This window comes from Oryx dammah, unplaced genomic scaffold (genome assembly GCF_014754425.2).
Source record: "Oryx dammah isolate SB20612 unplaced genomic scaffold, SCBI_Odam_1.1 HiC_scaffold_9, whole genome shotgun sequence".
Taxonomy (NCBI): domain Eukaryota; kingdom Metazoa; phylum Chordata; class Mammalia; order Artiodactyla; family Bovidae; genus Oryx; species Oryx dammah.
This window is the reverse complement of record NW_024070193.1, coordinates 43,229,190-43,246,813: the sequence shown is the minus strand read 5'-3', so window position 1 is coordinate 43,246,813 and position 17,624 is coordinate 43,229,190. Positions and strand designations below refer to the sequence as shown.

Here is a 17,624-nt window from a genome sequence, read left to right as displayed (position 1 = left end):
TTCTTGGCCTGCAGACAGCTACCTCCTTCCTTCTTGCTGTGTCCTCACATGGCAGGTGAGGAGAGAGAGCAAACTCTTTGGTATCTCTTTTTAAAAGATTTATTTTTATTTATCTATTTTGGGCTGTGCTGGATCTTCGTTGCTGTGAACTTTCTCTAGCTGCAGTGAGCGGTGGCTACTCTGTTGGGATGCATGGGCATCTCATTGTAGTAGCTTCTCTTTTTGTGGAGCACGGGCTCTAGACACGCATCAGTAGTTGTGGCACACGGGCTTAGCTGCCCAGTGACATGTGGGATCCTCCCAGACCAGGGATCAAACCTGTGCTCCCTGCCTTGGCAGGTGATTCTCCACCACTGGACCACTAGGGAAGCCCTGATGTATATTCTTCAGTTCAGTTCAGTTCAGTTCAGTTGCTCAGTCGTGTCCGACTCTTTGTGACCCCATGAATCGCACCACACCAGGCCTCCCTGTGCATCACCAACTCCCGGAGTTCACTCAAACTCACATCCATTGAGTCAGTGATGCCATCCAGCCATCTCATCCTCTGTCATCCCCTTCTCCTCCTGCCCCCAATCCCTCCCAGCATCAGAGTCTTTTCCAATGAGTCAACTCTTTGCATGAGGTGGCCAAAGTACTGGAGTTTCAGCTTTAGCATTAGTCCTTCCAATGAACACCCAGGACTGATCTCGTTCAGAATGGATTGGTTGGATCTCCTTGCAGTCCAAGAGACTCTCAAGAGTCTTCTCCAGCACCACAGTTCAAAAGCATCAATTCTTCAGCGCTCAGCTTTCTTCACAGTCCAACTTTCACATCATACATGACCACTGGAAAAACTGTAGCCTTGACTAGACGGACCTTTGTTGGCAAAGTAATATCTCTGCTTTTCAATATGCTATCTAGGTTGGTCATAACTTTCCTTCCAAGGAGTAAGTGCCTTTTAATTTCATGGCTGCAGTCACAATCTGCAGTGATTTTTGAGCCCCAAAAAATAAAGTCTGACACTGTTTCCACTGTTTCCCCATCTATTTCCCATGAAGTGATGGGACCAGATGCCATGATCTTCGTTTTCTGAATGTTGAGCTTTAAGCCAACTTTTTCACTCTCCTCTTTCACTTTCATCAAGAGGCTTTTTAGCTCCTCTTCACTTTCTGCCATAAGGGTGGTGTCATCTGCATATCTGGGCTTATTGATATTTCTCCTGGCAATCTTGATTCCAGCTTGCGCTTCTTCCAGTCCAGCGTTTCTCATGATGTACTCTGCATATAAGTTAAATAACCAGGGTGACAATATACGGCCTTGACGTACTCCTTTTCCTATTTGGAACCAGTCTATTGTTCCATGTCCAGTTCTAACTGTTGCTTCCTGACCTGCAGACAGGTTTTTCAAGACGCAGGTCAGGTGGTCTGGTATTCCCATCTCTTTCAGAATTTTCCACAGTTTATTGTGATCCACACAGTCAAGGGCTTTGGCATAGTCAATAAAGCAGAAATAGATATTTTCCTGGAAATCTCTTGCTTTTTTGATGATCCAGCGGATGTTGGCAATTTGATCTCTGGTTTCTCTGTCTTTTCTAAAACCAGCTTGAACATCAGGGAGTTCACGGTTCACGTATTGCTGAAGCCTGGCTTGGAGAATTTTGAGCATTACTTTACTAGCGTGTGAGATGAGTGCAATTGTGCGGTAGTTTGAGCATTCTTTGGCATTTCCTTTCTTTGAGATTGGAATGAAAACTGACCTTTTCCAGTCCTGTGGCCACTGCTGAGTTTTCCAAATTTGCTGGCATATTGAGTGCAGCACTTTCACAGCATCATCTTTTAGGATTTGAAATAGCTCTACTGGAATTCCATCACCTCCACTAGCTTTGTTCGTAGTGATGCTTTCTAAGGCCCACTTGACTTCACATTCCAGGATGTCTGGCTCTAGGTGGGTGATCACATCATCATGATTGCCTGGGTCGTGAAGAACTTTTTTGTACAATTCTTCTGTGTATTCTTGCCACCTCTTCTTAATATCTTCTGCTTCTGTTAGGTCCATACCATTTCTGTCCTTTATTGAGCCCATCTTTGCATGAAATGTTCCCTTGGTATCTCTAGTTTTCTTGAAGAGATCTCTAGTCTTTCCCATTCTGTTGTTTTCCTCTATTTCTTTACATTGATCGCTGAGGAAGGCTTTCTTATATCTTCTTGCTATTTTTTGGAACCCTGCATTCAGATGCTTATATCTTTCCTTTTCTCCTTGGCTTTTCGCTTCTCTTCTTTTCACAGCTGTTTGCAAGGCCTCCCCAGACAGCCATTTTGCTTTTTTGCATTTATTTTCCATGAGGATGGTCTTGATCCCTGTCTGCTGTACAATGTCATGAACCTCCATCCATAGTTCATCAGGCACTCTATCTATCAGATCTAGGTCCTTAAATCTCCTTTCTCACTTCCACTGTATAATCATAAGGGATTTGATTTAGGTCATACCTGAATGGTCTAGTGGTTTTCCCTGCTTTCTTCAATTTAAGTCTGAATTTGGCAATAAGGAGTTCATGATCTGAGCCACAGTCAGCTCCCAGTCTTGTTTTTGCTGACTGTATAGAGCTTCTCTATCTTTGGCTGCAAAGAATATAATCAATCTGATTTCGGTGTTGACCATCTGGAGATATCCATGTGTAGAGTCTTCTCTTGTGTGGTTGGAAGAGGGTGTTTGCTATGACCAGTGCGTTCTCTTGACAAAACTCTATTAGTCTTTGCCCTGCTTCATTCCGTATTCCAAGGCCAAATTTGCCTGTTATTCCAGGTGTTTCTTGACTTCCTACTTTTGCATTCCAGTCCCTTATAATGAAAAGGACATCTTTTTTGGGTGTTAGTTTGAAAAGGTCTTGTAGGTCTTCATAGAACCGTTCAATTTCACCTTCTTTAGCGTTACTGGTTGGGGCATAGACTTGGATAACTGTGATATTGAATGGTTTGCCTTGGAAATGAACAGAGATCATTCTGTCGTTTTTGAGATTGCATCCAAGTACTGCATTTCGGACTCTTTTGTTGACCATCATGGCTACTCCATTTCTTCTAAGGGATTCTTGCCCGCAGTAGTAGATATAATGGTCATCTGAGTTAAATTCACCCATTCCAGTCCATTTTAGTTCGCTGATTTCTAGAATGTCGACGTTCACTCTTGCCATCTCCTGTTTGACCACTTCCAATTTGCCTTGATTCATGGACCTAACATTCCAGGTCCCTATGCAATATTGCTCTTTACAGCATCAGACCTTGCTTCTATCACCAGTCACATCCACAACTGGGTATTGTTTTTGCTTTGGCTCCATGCCTTCATTCTTTCTGGAGTTATTTCTCCACTGATCTCCAGTAGCATATTGGGCACCTACCAACCCGGGGAGTTCCTCTTTCAGTATCCCATCATTTTGCCTTTTCATACTGTTCATGGGGTTCTCAAGGCAAGAATCCTGAAGTGGTTTACCATTCCCTTCTCCAGTGGACCACATTCTGTCAGACCTCTTCACCATGACCCGCTCGTCTTGGGTGGCCCTGCATGGCTTAGTTTCATTGAGTTAGACAAGGCTGTGGTCCGTGTGATTAGATTGACTAGTTTTCTGTGATTATGTTTTCAGTGTGTCTGCCCACTGATGCCCTCTTGCAACACCTACTGTCTTACTGGGGTTTCTCTTACCTTAGATGTGGGGTATCTCTTCAGGGCTGCTCCACTAATCTCATCATGGGGCTCCACCCTCATGACCTCATCTAACCCTGATTACCTCCCCAAGGCCTCTTCCACAAATACTCTCACACTGAAGGTTCAGTTCAGTTAAGTTCAGTTCAGTTGCTTAGTCGTGTCCGACTCTTTGCGACCCCATGAAGTGCAGCACGCCAGGCCTCCCTGTCCATCACCATCTCCTGGAGTTCACTCAGATTCAAGTCCATCAAGTCTGTGATGCCATCCAGCCATCTCATCCTCGGTCGTCCCCTTCTCCTCCTGCCCCCAATCCCTCCCAGCATCAGAGTCTTTTCCAATGAGTCACCTCTTCACATGAGGTGGCCAACGTACTGGAGTTTCAGCTTTAGTATCATTCCTTCCAAAGAATACCCAGGACTGATCTCCTTCAGAATGGACTGGTTGGATCTCCTTGCAGTCCAAGGGACTCTCAAGAGTCCTCTCCAACACCACAGTTCAAAAGCATCAATTCTTTGGCGCTCAGCTTTCTTCACAGTCCAACTCTCACATCCATACATGACCACAGGAAAAACCATAGCCTTGACTAGACGGACCTTAGTTGGCAAAGTAATGTCTCTGCTTTTGAATATGCTATCTAGGTTGATCATAACTTTCCTTCCAAGGAGTAAGTGTCTTTTAATTTCATGGCTGCAGTCACCATCTGCAGTGATTTTGGAGCCCCCCAAAATAGAGTCTGACACTGTTTCCACTGTTTCCCCATCTATTTCCCATGAAGTGATGGGACCAGATGCCATGATCTTCGTTTTCTGAATGTTGAGCTTTAAGCCAACTTTTTCACTCGGGCTTCAAAATATCACTTTTGTGGGGACCCAGTTCAGTCCACAGCAAACCTCTTTGGAGACTGCTCAGGAAAAGAAAGCCCTGGGGGCCATCCAATCTGACCTCCTAGTAATGGGTAGCAGCTGTGGTACATCAGGCATGGAGGGGCCAGCTAAGCGTAAACAAAGGCCTCCCTCTAGGAGTGACTGGCCCCGTGGATGTCCCTTGAGGATAGTGTAATGGTATCATAATGAAACTCTGCTAAAATAACTAACCATAAAATGCATAATTAAAAAGCTTTATATAAAGGCACATTTACAGTACACACACATTTTAAAGAAAACAATTATTGTTTATTTTCTTTTACTAATTCATCACTTTTTAAGTGTTAGTCTGGGTTTATTCCTCAAACCCAAGTTATCATTTTTCCTTTTAACTTTCCTTTAATTTTTTAGAGGTTAAAGCATCTGCCTGCAATGTGGGGGACCTGGGTTCGATCCCTGGGTCAGGAAGATCCCCTGGAGAAGGAAATGGCAACCCACTCCAGTATTCTTGCCTGGAGAATCCTATGGATGGAGGAGCCTGGTGGGCTACCGTCCACGGGGTCGCAGAGTCGGACACGACTGAGCGACTTCACTTTCACTTCACTTAAAGGCTTACACCTTTAAGAGGATTTCATGGCCAGACATAGGTGGGAAAGGATTGGACATAATAATATTGTTTTTATCATCAAAGTAATCTATGCACACGTTAAACACTTCCAACAGTACGGGAGGGCAGAGAAGAAACAGTTTCTCTCCTTTCCTCCACCACACCAGGCTGTGTTTCAGAGGTGCCCATCATTAAGTTGCTTCTGTATCCTTCCAGAAATATTTATATAGACTTGCAAGTTTATGTGTGTATATATGTGTATTCTCTGAAAAACCATATTTTTAATTATGTTTTTTAATTTTATGAGTAATACATGAATACATTCACTCCATGAAGAGCTGAAGTATTAGAGACAGGATAAAGTCCCCATCTTCTCCTTGCCCCAAGGCTACCATGGTTATAAACTTAATTTCTGTATTTTTAAGATATTTTTGTGTACATTACATACACATCCATGAGGAAAATACATCATGTCATTTTCTGTGTTCCTGTTCCTCCCTTCCTTCCCCTCTCTCTTTTTTTATAAAATACACATTACATAAAATTTACCATTTTACCAATTCCTAGGTGTCCAGTTCTGTGGCATTAAGTACATTCACACCGTTGTGCAGTCATCCGTACCGTCTATCCTCACACCTCTCTCTTCACCTGCAGAACTGAGACTCTGTCCCCATTAAACGCTAACTCCCCACACCCTCCCGTCGTCCCTGATGACCAGTATTCTGCCTGTAGGAATCTGACTGCTTTTGGTTCCTCATGTAAGTGCAATCATACAGTATTTGACCTTTTGTGACTGACTCATTTAATTTAGCATAGTGTCCTCAAGATCCCTCCACACTGTAGCACCCATCAGAATTTCCTTCCTTTTCAGGGTACTCTGAGGTGGCTCAGAGCATGTGACAGGTAAAAGTGTCCAACTTGAACCTAAGAACAACGTTTGGTTTCACTCTACCATGGGGCTGCAGAGAGTTGGACGTGACTTAATGACTGAGCACACACATACTTGTGATTATAGTTTCCTTCTATCTATGGCAAATGATCCTGGTTTCCTTTCTTTGATAGTGATATAAAGCTTACTCTGTAAGTAAATGCCTCTCAGTTTAAAAGTAAGTCTAAGGAATTCCCTGGTGGTCCAGTGGTTAGGACTTTGTGCTTTCAACACCGAGGCCCTGGGTTCAATCCCTAGTTGGGGAACTAAGATCCCACAAACTGTGTAGTGTGGCCAGAAAAAAAAAAGAGTGAGTCTGCTCAAAGAGAAGCATTAAGTGAAGACCTGTCTGGGTTTGAATACAGAGCCCACCACTTCCTAGCTGTGTGACATGGATATGACACTTAGTTCCTCTCAGCCTCAATTTCCTCATCTGCAAAATGAGGATGATCATTTTTCCCTCCTCTAGATTTGTTGTCGGATTAAATGAGATCATGCATGTTAGGAGCTTAGCACCCTAGCACATAGTTATGCACTCAGTACTATTTGTTAGCATTATCATATTATTAATAACTTTTTTAAAAAATTTCATTCATCTTAAAGTTCTCACACCTCCTGGATGCTTGGGAAGTCAGTGGACTCTAGGGTGACTGGACAGTCGCGCCCCATCTGAGAGCGCCTCCCCCTACACCAGTGGTTCTCAACCAGGGACAGCTTTGCCCCCAAGGGGACATCTGACAGTGTCGTAAGACACCGTGGGTGGTGGGTCGAGGCTGAGGGTGACGCTATATATCCCACAATGCACCCACCCACCCCACCCTGCATCTTGCACCGATGTCTACCCAATTCAGCCAGCTCATCACTTCAAAAAGATACTTGAACTTGTACTCCAAAGACCCCAGGTCTCGGTTTCTCATCCAGCAAATGGGGATGTTGAAGGCTGCCTTCCCTCTAGTTATCACACTGATTGTTGAGCCTCTTGATCACTTACCTGGCCTACACTGTCCCTAGAGGTCTCTTCCTGTCCCTGTCCGAGTGACTTTTCTCCATTTGCTTTACTTCTGGGTGTTTCTTGTTCCCAGAGCAATCTCTGGGGCCCCATCGCCACCACCTGGAACACTGCAGAGCAAAGGAGGCAGAGAGAGTGAGTGAGAGATGGAGAGGTCCCAGACCCTACCTTCTCTGTGTGTCCCTGTAATTGTGGGTCTCTTTCTAGTCACTCCCTGACACATATAAGTATTCTATTTGTATAATGATTTGATTCCTCTCCACACACCTCTGCTTCTGAGGACAAGAAACCATGCCTGCCAGTGTCCCCAGCAGCCTGCACAGTACCTGACACATAGCAGATATTCAGAATTTATTTGTGGAATATATGGAGAGTCAGAGAGGGGGAAGGGTGAGGAGATAGGTAAAGAGAAGGAAGAGAAGTGAGAAAAGAAAGAAGAGGAGGGGTGTTGAATGAATGTCGGATGCTGAGATCTAAGGAGGAAAGAGGGTCAGGACTGAGGCTTGAGCACTGTATGGACTAGCTGGAGAGAGGGGGAGGCATGTGAAGAGAGAGGCAAAAAAAGAGGAAAAGGGTGGAGAAGAAGGAATGGAGACGCACGACTAGAGAGGCACGTAAGTGATGAGGCACGGAGACCAAGAGAACGTGCAGGCGCAGAGCCCTGGGGAAGAAAAACTCACTCAACGCTGAGCTTGTGGAGGGAGGAGGACCACCCGCAGGATACTGCCGCGTTTCTATGGAGACGGGGATGCTCTGGGCGGGAGAGGAAACGCTGTACAGGGGAGAGGAGGCAGAGGGACGGGGTGGGATTTCCTCCTCCCTAGGTTCTTTCCTCACCCCTGCCTCAAGCTGGAGATTCAGGACCAAGAATGGGGAGGTGGGAGCGCACTCCTCCGACCCCTCAGAGTGCCCTGGGGATGCCATCTGCCACTTCTTCATCCCTGGCAACTGACCTTCCTCCTCTCTCCAGGGTCCTGGAGGGTCTTGGAAAGTGTTAGGGGAGTATGGGGAGATGAATGGGTCAAGCCCTCTCCAGAGGCTCCTCCTCTCTTCCTGCCCCATAAATGATAGAGCACCTCTGGGTTCAGTTCTGGGCCTTCTCGTCAGTTTCTGTAATGTCTAGTCCCGGGAATTTACATGGCCACAGCTCCCACATTTATATCTCCATCCCTGAGTGCTCCCTGGGTTTTCTTCCCCATTTGGGTTTCTAAAGGGCATCTTCAAACTGTGGAAGTCTTTTAACTCACCAAGCTCATTCTTGCCTCAAGCCCTTTTGCATTTGCCATCCCCTTTGCCGCCAACTCGTTTCCCAGCCGTTAAATAGAGGTGGCCTCCCCTTGAACACTGTATGGACTAGCTGTATGGAGAATTGTCTTGAAGAAGGCGAGCACAGGAGAGGGGAATGCAGGCCTGCTCCTGTGTGTGTGTGTGTGTGTGTAAGATCAGAGTGCTGCTGAGGCGGCCTGTGTCAGTGTGAGGAACACATCCTTGGGGATGTGCGGAAGGACTGTCCTATTGGAAGGTGAGGGATGAGACCAGAAGAGGCAGGACTCAGGCAGGGAGGAGTCTGTGCTGTGGGGAACGCTTTCTCCCATATGGTAGTTGAAGGAAGGAAATGGCAAAGCCAGGGGTCCCTACCCACCCTGGGGACTAGCTGTGTCTCGTAGGCAGTGGGCAGAACTGACCACCACCCCCACTGTGCCATCACTGTCATCTTAAACCCAGGTCTAGCACCCTGTGGGCCTGGCATGGGTTCAAGGACCCCCTTGCTCCAACCTGAGCCTTTGGGAGCCTTTGCGTCTCAGACGTGTCAGTGATGCAGTCTCTGTTGGACTGTCAGGTACTAAAAGGGCAACGTCACTCCAGCAACCACGGTCAGAAACTCTCACTGCCAGGAGGGGGAGATCCCAGCCTGGAGGTGGCCTACTGAGCCTGGAACATGGCGCGCAATAAAAATTTGTTGAGTAAATCACAGAAATAAAAAATAAAGAATGAGGAGGATGAGGGAGCGATGTGCCAAGATACTAAAGGGAGCTGAAGGAGGTGACCCTGATTTGCTGTTTTCCCCTGTCTCCAGGAGGGCTTCCTGGAGGAGTTGTTGATCTGGTGGGGCAGGCAAAGGCCTTGCGTTTCTGCTCTCCAAGGCATGAGGCCCTCCTAGAGTTTAGTTCCTAGGTCGGTGGGAGATGAACAAGCTCCCGGGTTGATGGGCCGAGCCGGGGTGCGGGGTCCCAGCCCACGGGGGGCTTTTGGTGGTCCTCAGGCTCTGGGAAGTAATCAACCCCTTCTCTCTTGCTTCCTGGCCCGGCGGCGGGCTCGGCCCGGCGCCCCCTCAGCTCTGTGCCTCGTGTTGGGCTGCATGATCTTCCCCGACGGCTGGGACGCCGAGACGATCCGGGACATGTGCGGGGCCAAGACTGGGAAGTACTCCCTGGGGGACTGTTCCGTGCGCTGGGCGTACATCCTGGCCATCATCGGCATCCTCAACGCCCTCATCCTCTCCTTCCTTGCCTTCGTGCTGGGGAACCGGCAAACCGACCTGCTGCAGGAAGAGCTCAAGCAGGAGAACAAAGGCGAGTGGGCGTGCTTGGCGTGGCGGCTGGGGGTGGGGCGGGACATCTTCCCAGTCAAGGGAAGCCCAAGAAGGAACCCTTACAGAGAGGCCGAGTGCCTTGGAGACAGTTTGAGGTTATCCCTCAGATCTAAACATTTGCAGGGGCCTGACCCAGCAAATCCTACCATGAGTATAAACCCAGGAGAAGTGTGCATAAATGCTCTTGGCAGCAGTTTCAAAATGGCAAGCAACTAAAAACAGCTTGGAGGATGGATAAATACATGGTGGTGTATTCACATCACGGAATTGTTTACACGTGTGGAAATGAATGAATGCCAGTTTTAGGTAACAATGAATGGCTACATCCTGTAAACACAATTTGAGGCAGGGGGACTCAAATTCCAGAAGATGACAGAGTGATAATTTTTTAAAGCTAAAAACTAATTAACACTACACTAAATACAGTTTAATATTGTATTTAAAAACAAACAAACAAAAAAAACCCCAAATGATCAATACAAAAGGTAGGATGGTGGTTCTCTGTGGTTGGAATGGAAGCAGAGAGGCAAGGATGTGAGGTGGGGGACAGGTGGATGGGTACAAATTATTGGTGAGTTAAGTTCCTGCATGGTGAGCCTACAGATGTTTGGTACAGTATGCTTTATACCTAGTATAGTACACATAAACCTCCATATGTATCAGGTAACATTAATATACAGTAAAGAAAAAATTGACACCACCAAGGCCAGAGCCTTAACCACTGTTATCAGATGCTTACCTATGGATCTACGTACATCCCTTTATGAAATACATGGTGTGTCATGTTGATACAGGAGAGGCATCATGGAAACAAATCCCTCCTCAGATGGCTCTTGGCGCTCAGTTCTAGAGCACATCTTTAAGATCTTTATCATTTTATGGAGAACCATCTTGTCCTTTTCATCCAATGCTTAGTGTTACATAAGATGACAGAATCGTAGGTTCTTAACCATTCTCCTTGTAGGGGCTGTTAGGGAGGTTCCCTGTTTTTTCTTTCTTCTTTCTGTTACTGGGAAGGTCATTACAAGAATGACTGTCTTGGTCTTTGTTTTCTGTTTTCTCAGTGTCTTTCCCTGAGGTGGAATTGCACACTCACAATTGTAATGATAATTACAGACTGTTTTCTAAAGGAAGGTCAGGCCTCTGACCCAGGGGCCCACACTGCCCCTGGAGAAGGGGGAGACACTCTGCCTGTCTGGGTGCCCATTTTCTGCCTTGAAAAATTGTATTTCACCATTTTCTTAGTCTCAACCTTCCTTGAACTGTTAGCAGATGCTGGATCTATGTTCAGCACTTTCCTTTAATTACAGCCATCTGAGTCTCTCATCTATAAAATGGGCATAATGATAGTGACGGTTATTAGCTCATTTGCCAGGAGGTACTCTAGTATTGTGGTGTGAATACACTTGGACCATGAAGGCAAATTGTTTGTGTTGGAAGTAGGTTGAGCTAAGAAATGACTTTACCTCTTTGAGCCTGTTTCCTGCAGTACCTAAATGAAAATGGTGGGGAAAAAAAAAAAAAGACTCAGGTCCTTTTTAATCCCCTGAGGATCTCAGAGACCTGATCTGTGGAGTTGTCCATAGGCGCCATCCTCTTCTCAGAATAATGGGACTTAGCTACAAACAGGCACACCAGATGACCAGAGGGACACTTGCCCCAGCGCTAGGCTTTGACTCCCCGGACTCTACCCAACTCACCTCACCTGAGCCAGAAGAACCCCTCAGAACTGTCTTCATGAGATGAGACAAGGGATGAGGGGAGGCCCTCCAGGTTCAGAACAACCTTTTTCTTTCATCCTCCTGAGAAGCTTCCTTCTACAAGTCAGATGTTTCTCATCTTAGAGAAATCTGAGTGATACTGACTCACGTCCCAATCCCTGTTCTTCATGAGGTTTCCTTCTCTGAGGAGAGTGACCCCCTCCCCATGATAGGGAAGACTCAGCCTCCAGTCTAACGTGTCTTAGAGGTGATTACTGGAGTAAGAGAAAGAAGAAAGCAGATTTTGTCTAATGAATCAGCAATCCCCCAGCTGTGGTTTGTGTAAAAATTTCAGAATGCCAAAAAATATTGAGGGTTTTGCAGCCTATTTCACGTAATGTAGGTTATGTATATTTAACGTGTTTTAAATGAAGGTTACCATATATTAAGCATTTAGTAAATTAGAAAAAAATTAAATTGGTTGCTAATACTTTCACAGTATATAAGCCAAATCATTATGCTCTACACCTCCAACTTATACAGTGCTGTATGTCATCTCTATCTCAATAAAACTGAAAAGAAAAAAAAAAAAAAAACCAGAACGACGGTGTTGAGAAAGCTACCACCTTACAGGGCTGTCCTGCAATGAACCAAAATTGTGCCTATGAAGGGGCAGGTGATGAATGCTCAGTGAAAGCTGTCACTTGTCACAGCTTCCCATTAGGCAGGCACCGTGACCATTTTATAAGTGGGACGGCCGAGATCTGGAGAGGTCCAGTAACTTACCTGAGGTCACCTAACTGGTGGAGCCAAGATTTGAGCCCAGGTCCAAGTCTGAAGGCCAAGTTCTTCCCTGCTGCCAGTCCCCCTTTCAGAGCCCTCCTGGGCTGCTGAGCTGTCCTCTGTGTCGTGTCACAGACGCCTGGTGCTTTCTATGGTCTTCGCGTGAGGTCGGAGCCTGCCCTCTCGTGGCCGCTTCCAGAAGTGCAGTACAAAGGCAGACATGTGGCCTTTTGGAGGGGGTTTGGCCATGTGGGTCCCACTAAGCGTCCTCTCCTCCTTCCCCAAAGTGCCCTAAAAATGACATAAGGGAGCCCCAGTTTGCCTTCCTTCAGCATCTGGGGATTTCCTTCCCTCACTGGGCACTCAAGGTGAGTGAGCCTCACACTCAGTTCTGAGCCAAAGCCCTCTGGAACAAAATTAAGCTCTGCAGTGCTGGCATTTTCACTATGTACTATGTGCAGAGCCTGGCGTGCTGCAGTTCCTGGGGTCACAAAGTTGGACGAGACTGAGCGACTGAACTGAACTGAACTGAGAGCCCTCGGCAGGCGTCATTTATGTCTTTTGACCCCTCAGAATCACTCTGAAGAAGGAGGCTATTATGTTCGTTGTACAGATGAGGAAATTGGGGCTCAAGGCCTCCCAGCTCGTCAGGCCTGGTGGCATTTCAGAACCTGTGCAGCTCAGCCCTCCACCCAGCTCTGCCCTGAGGAGGGGCTGAGGGAGCCCCAGTGCCGGGCGGCCTCTGACTTTCTCCAATTCTCTCTCTCTATCTCTCTCAGATTTTGTGGGCTCTACGGTAAGCTCTGTGTTGCGGCCAGGGGGTGATGTCTCCGGATGGGGAGTCCTCCCGTGTCCTGTTGCTCACACACAGGGACCCTGAAGGCCGGAATCACAGCCCAGGAGTTGATCTGCCCTCGGCTTGTCCTGGCTCCTGCCCTCTCATCCCTCCATTCACGCTCCGAGGGAAGACCCCGATCTTGGACTCACCTCACCTGCTATCTGCCTGCGAACTCTGGGTTTTGAAGAGAGGTTGGGGCTGACATGCAGCCTGGGGGAGGGGAGAGGCCCTGCAGACCCTGGGGGTCTGCACTTCCTTCAGCTGACCTAAGGGAGCTGGCCCCCAGCCCCTGGCCTCCTCCTCCTCTCCAGCCTGGCCGGGGCCCTGCTGAGTCTCTGGGGAAAGAGGCGCTGTGGCTTCCCACCAGGCTCCCCCAGTCTGGAGGGCTGCGGCCTGGCTCCATCTTCGCCTCCTCTGGTCCCCATCTCCTGCAGAAACTCATTCAAGATACTGCTCCAGGGCAGACCGGACTCTTTCCTACCTTTTTTCTTTTTTGCCAACAACGGTTCCATCATCTCCTCACAGAGCTCCAGGCACCACCGGCCTCCCCGAGGCCCCTCTGCTCCAGCCTGCTTCCAGCTCTCCTGAAGGAATCCGAGCTGCACCAAGGGAGAAAGCACAGGGCCTCCGGGTCTGCTGCTGACTGGGGCCCTGTTAGCGCGGACTCTGAGCCAAGACAGGCCGCTCTGGAGGCCGCGCTCAGACTCCTGTCTTGGTGGCGTGTGGCTGCTGCAGGCTGGGGCTGAAAGTGGCTCAGCCTGGGGCTGGCCGTCTCCTCCCTGCGTGGACGGCTCACCAGGGACTGGACCTTGACCCTGGCCTGTTTTGTACAGCATAGACTTCTTGGCCCTGTTGTCAGGGTTGCGGGTTGGGGGAGAGGCCCATGAGTGGGAAATTAGGGGATGCCTCACCCCTCTGCCCCATCTCATGTTGTCCCCCCCACCCCCTTCTGCCAAGGGCAGAGACTGTCTTGCCTCTTTGATACTTTTCTGCATAACTTGAACTTGCAGGTCACCTCTGAACAGGGTACCCCCTGTCCCCATCCCCAGGCCTTGTAACCCTGTCCCCACCTCTTCCTTCTCCTGCCCACCTCTTGCCTTGCGGTTTGCCCACGGTCTCAAACCCAGTGGGCATGCTTGGAGCCGAGGCATGAGTGAATGTGTGTGAGTGTGTGTGTGCGCGCGTGTGTGTGTGTCGGGGGCAGATGAAGGGTCTTCTCTCTCCCCTCTGCCCCTGGGAGCACAGGATGGAGACTATAGGTGTGTCTGACCTCCCGTCACTGCCTGGGGGTCCTGGTGGTAGAGCCATCTGGCCTGGGGTGTGGATGGCCCCTTTCAGCCCCACACTGGGTGGCCGGTTAGCTTCATCTTGTGTGCCTACTTCTGTCTCCAGGTACCTGCTGCCTGGCCCACTGTGGAGGGGCAGCAGGAGGCCCCTGCAGGCTCAGTGGGGAAGCACGTGGTCACCATGTCACGTGAGGCTGAAGGAGAGAGGAAAGCAGCGAGTGCCATGTGTTCACAACCCTGTGTTCATTTCCCCTGGACCTGGACCTGAGAGTTAGGGTTGCCAAGAGAGACCCTAGAAATCCTCTGCCCGAGTCCCCCAGCTGGACCCTAACTGGAATCATGTGCTCGGTTCTGGGAGGATTCCTAAAACCTGGAACGTGCTCAGTCCTGATCCCTGCCCTCTCTACTCCCTCCTCCTGGGCAAACACCCCCCCACCCCCCTCCCCCATGCTCCGGCCCCTGCACTGTGCCCCTCCTCCTCCCCCCAGGGTCCGCGCTGACCCACGCTGAGTGAGAGAGAGGGTGAGGGAGCCTCGTGGGGGGTGGGTGAGGGAGCCTCGTGGGGGGTGGGTGAGGGGTAGAAGTGAGTTCCTTCAAGATCCTAACCAAAGCCTGATGTTGGAAGCCAACAGGAGGAGGGAGCAGGAACAAATGATTAGAAACGGGAAGAAGAGAGAGACAGGGGAAGAGGAGGCGGGACAGAAGTTGGGAGGAGGGAGGGATGGAGCTCCGAGGAGACTGAGCGAGGTATGACAAAGCAGAGAAAGAGTGGCAAGAACAGGATGTGAGGGATAGAGAGCTAGGATGTGGGAGGGGCAGTGGCCGGAGGCAAGGAAGGCACAGGGATGGTGAGGGGGCAGAGGAAGAGGCGGGTTGCAGGGGGCCAGGTGCCGGGGAGGAAAGGAAGGGGAGGGCGATGGGGATGGGGAGCCGCTGCTACCCAGGAGCCACCAACCCCTGTGCGCTGCTGGCGAGAAGCTTAGGACCCAGCTCCTAAGAGGCAGTGGCGGGGCCCAGGCAGCCATGCCCCAACCTGTTGGGAAGGAATTGCATCTAGGTGATTGCCCAACAGGTTAGCGCTGCTGGAGTGGGTTAGTGGTAGAGAGGGGGGTGGTTTCCTTTGGAGTGGTTGGACGGTGCTTCCCTGTCACCATCCGCCCAGCCCCCTGCTGCCCTGACTAAGGGGCAGTGGGCAATGCACCCAGGAGCCTGGGGTTAGGAGGAGAGTGTTGGTGGGACTGAAGGAACACCAGGGTACCTTAGGGAAGGGAAAGAGGCTGGAGTGGGTACCAAACCAAAGTCCTGTCCCCGAGGCTTCAGCAGAGGTGAGAGCAGAGCAGGAAGGAGATGCTTCAGCGAGGCCCCAGGTGAGGCTGAAGCGTCAGCAAGCCAGGACCCAGATGGCTCTTTGGGGTCAGGAAGGCATCACAGCGAGGATGTTCATGGTTTGCTCTCACCCACACCTGGCAACTTGGTTTAAGCCTCTGGGAGGAGGCGGAAGCAGAGGAGACGGTCTGTTCCCAGCTGAATCTCTTGGTCCCTGAAAGAGGCTGAGCTGTGTGTGAGCGGTCCACTGAGGCACCCCTCCCCTCGCCATGCCTGGACCAGAAAGGGTTTCCTCTGCCTGATGCAGGACTCTCAGGAGAGGCCAAGGCAGCTCCAGCCTCGAGGGGGTTCAGAGCACTGCTTGCTCAAGTCCTTCCAGGTCTCAGGATGTGAGACCTTTCCTCTTTGGGAATCAGTACCATGGATAGGTTCAAGATCTTTTTCAGGCCTGTTATAGCCAAGAAGCAGGGAGCTTTTAGAGAAGGCTGTGTGGGGAAAAATTCCTGCCTGGCTGCCTGTTGAGGTTCCTGCTTGGGCACATGGGATTCACCCTTCTGCAGCTCCCAGTGTGAACTGAGGGAAACCAAAAAAACCCTCTCTTTGGAGAAGCTGGGATCTTCCTGGCACAAGAAACTTCCGCAGGCCCCTGCCTGGCTCAGGGCTAGCCTTCAGGTGGGACTGGAGTTTCCTGAGAAGTGAACAAGGGAGCCACAGTCCTCCCCTGAGCTCTGACCAGCAGAGGGCCCGTGCTGTGTGTTATTAGGATAGCTTGGTGTTGTCTACACTCCATTAGTAAGTCCTGTCTGAATGTGTCCTCGCTGTTCATCGTCCAATTCGGTAACATTGATTTTGGTCCTGACCCCTTCTGCTGCTGCTGGATTTGAGCTTCAGTGCAGGTGGAATGATGTTCAAATAAAGACACACTTTATATCACCCATGCTAGCTTCTCCTTCTCTGAGTTGGCCCCCAGGGGATTAAGAGGGGTGAGATTCAACCTGACCCTTTGTACCAGGTATAGCCGTGTATTAACAGACCTTACATGAAGGTAGCCGGACCATGACTGACACAGAACTCAGCACCGTCTTCAATCCTGGCTTTCATCCTCAAGGACACCTCATGGCCTTGTTTGGACTTGTCACTTTGGTCCATATTTCATTTTAAGGAGACTTCCTGAGATCCCACACACCTAACTGAAATGTAGTCTGTTAACAACTAAAACTGGAGTTGTTTCCAGGAGACAGAATAGCTGGCCATCTTTGCCAGCTCCTGATTGCGTGGGCTAGAACACAAGGCTCCACCCTTTCCTCCTGAGTGGCTGTGGGCAAGTCCTTTCACCTCTAAATCCCACTGAGTAAATGGGGATGATGACAGTGCTCTCAGGGAACTTGGAACAGATGAGGAAATGCCTGTGAATTGTGTTGCAGTGTCTTACACATAGTAACATGCCCCAGACGGCAGCTCTATTGACTATAATTTTTGCATTTGGGAATTGAGCCTTCATTCAACACATTTTGAGCACATAGTATCTGCTTAGAACTTGAAGAAGAAAATCAGAGCCTTTGTCTTAATGGCCTGGTTGGGGATATTAACATGTAACAATAATGTGAAATCTGCCTGGTGCAGGGTACTGTGGGTATAGGGATACCTTACATGGCTTTAGGTGGGGTGGGTAGAGCAGGGGATGGATGGTTTTACTGTAGAATGAACAGGAGGTAGGTAGGCAGGGGCTAGGAAAGCCATTCATGAAAGGCGGCAGCTGGGGGAAAAAGGCTGAGATGAGAAATAGAATTGAACCTGTGGAGAAGAGCAATTTAATAATGCTGAACTGTAAAGTGTGAGGTAGGGAGGGTCAGAGATAATCTGGAGAGATCAGCAAAGGCCAGATGATGACAAAGCTCTGAGACTGTTTACAGCAGTTCAGACCTAAGAGCAACAGGGAAGGATTTCAAGCAGAAAAAGGACACAATTAGATATGCATTTCAGATAGATCCCTCTTCTTCTTGTGTTTTGGGGGCT

General features: G+C 49.1%; 1 protein-coding gene and 1 non-coding gene across 2 annotated transcripts in view; both read left to right on the top strand.

The window, feature by feature from the left end:
- The window catches only part of LHFPL4 (LHFPL tetraspan subfamily member 4), a 34,758-nt gene extending 18,217 nt beyond the window's left edge, over positions 1-16,541 (top strand). The window contains exons 2-3 of the mRNA XM_040246176.1: positions 9,419-9,655; positions 12,938-16,541. Of these exons, the coding sequence (XP_040102110.1) occupies positions 9,419-9,655; positions 12,938-13,038 (338 nt within the window). The 3' untranslated portion in view covers positions 13,039-16,541. The remainder of the gene's footprint in view (positions 1-9,418; positions 9,656-12,937) is intronic.
- TRNAE-UUC lies at positions 6,267-6,339 on the top strand. The gene has a single exon. It is a non-coding gene; the product is annotated as a tRNA-Glu (tRNA).
- Positions 16,542-17,624: the final 1,083 nt, after the last annotated feature.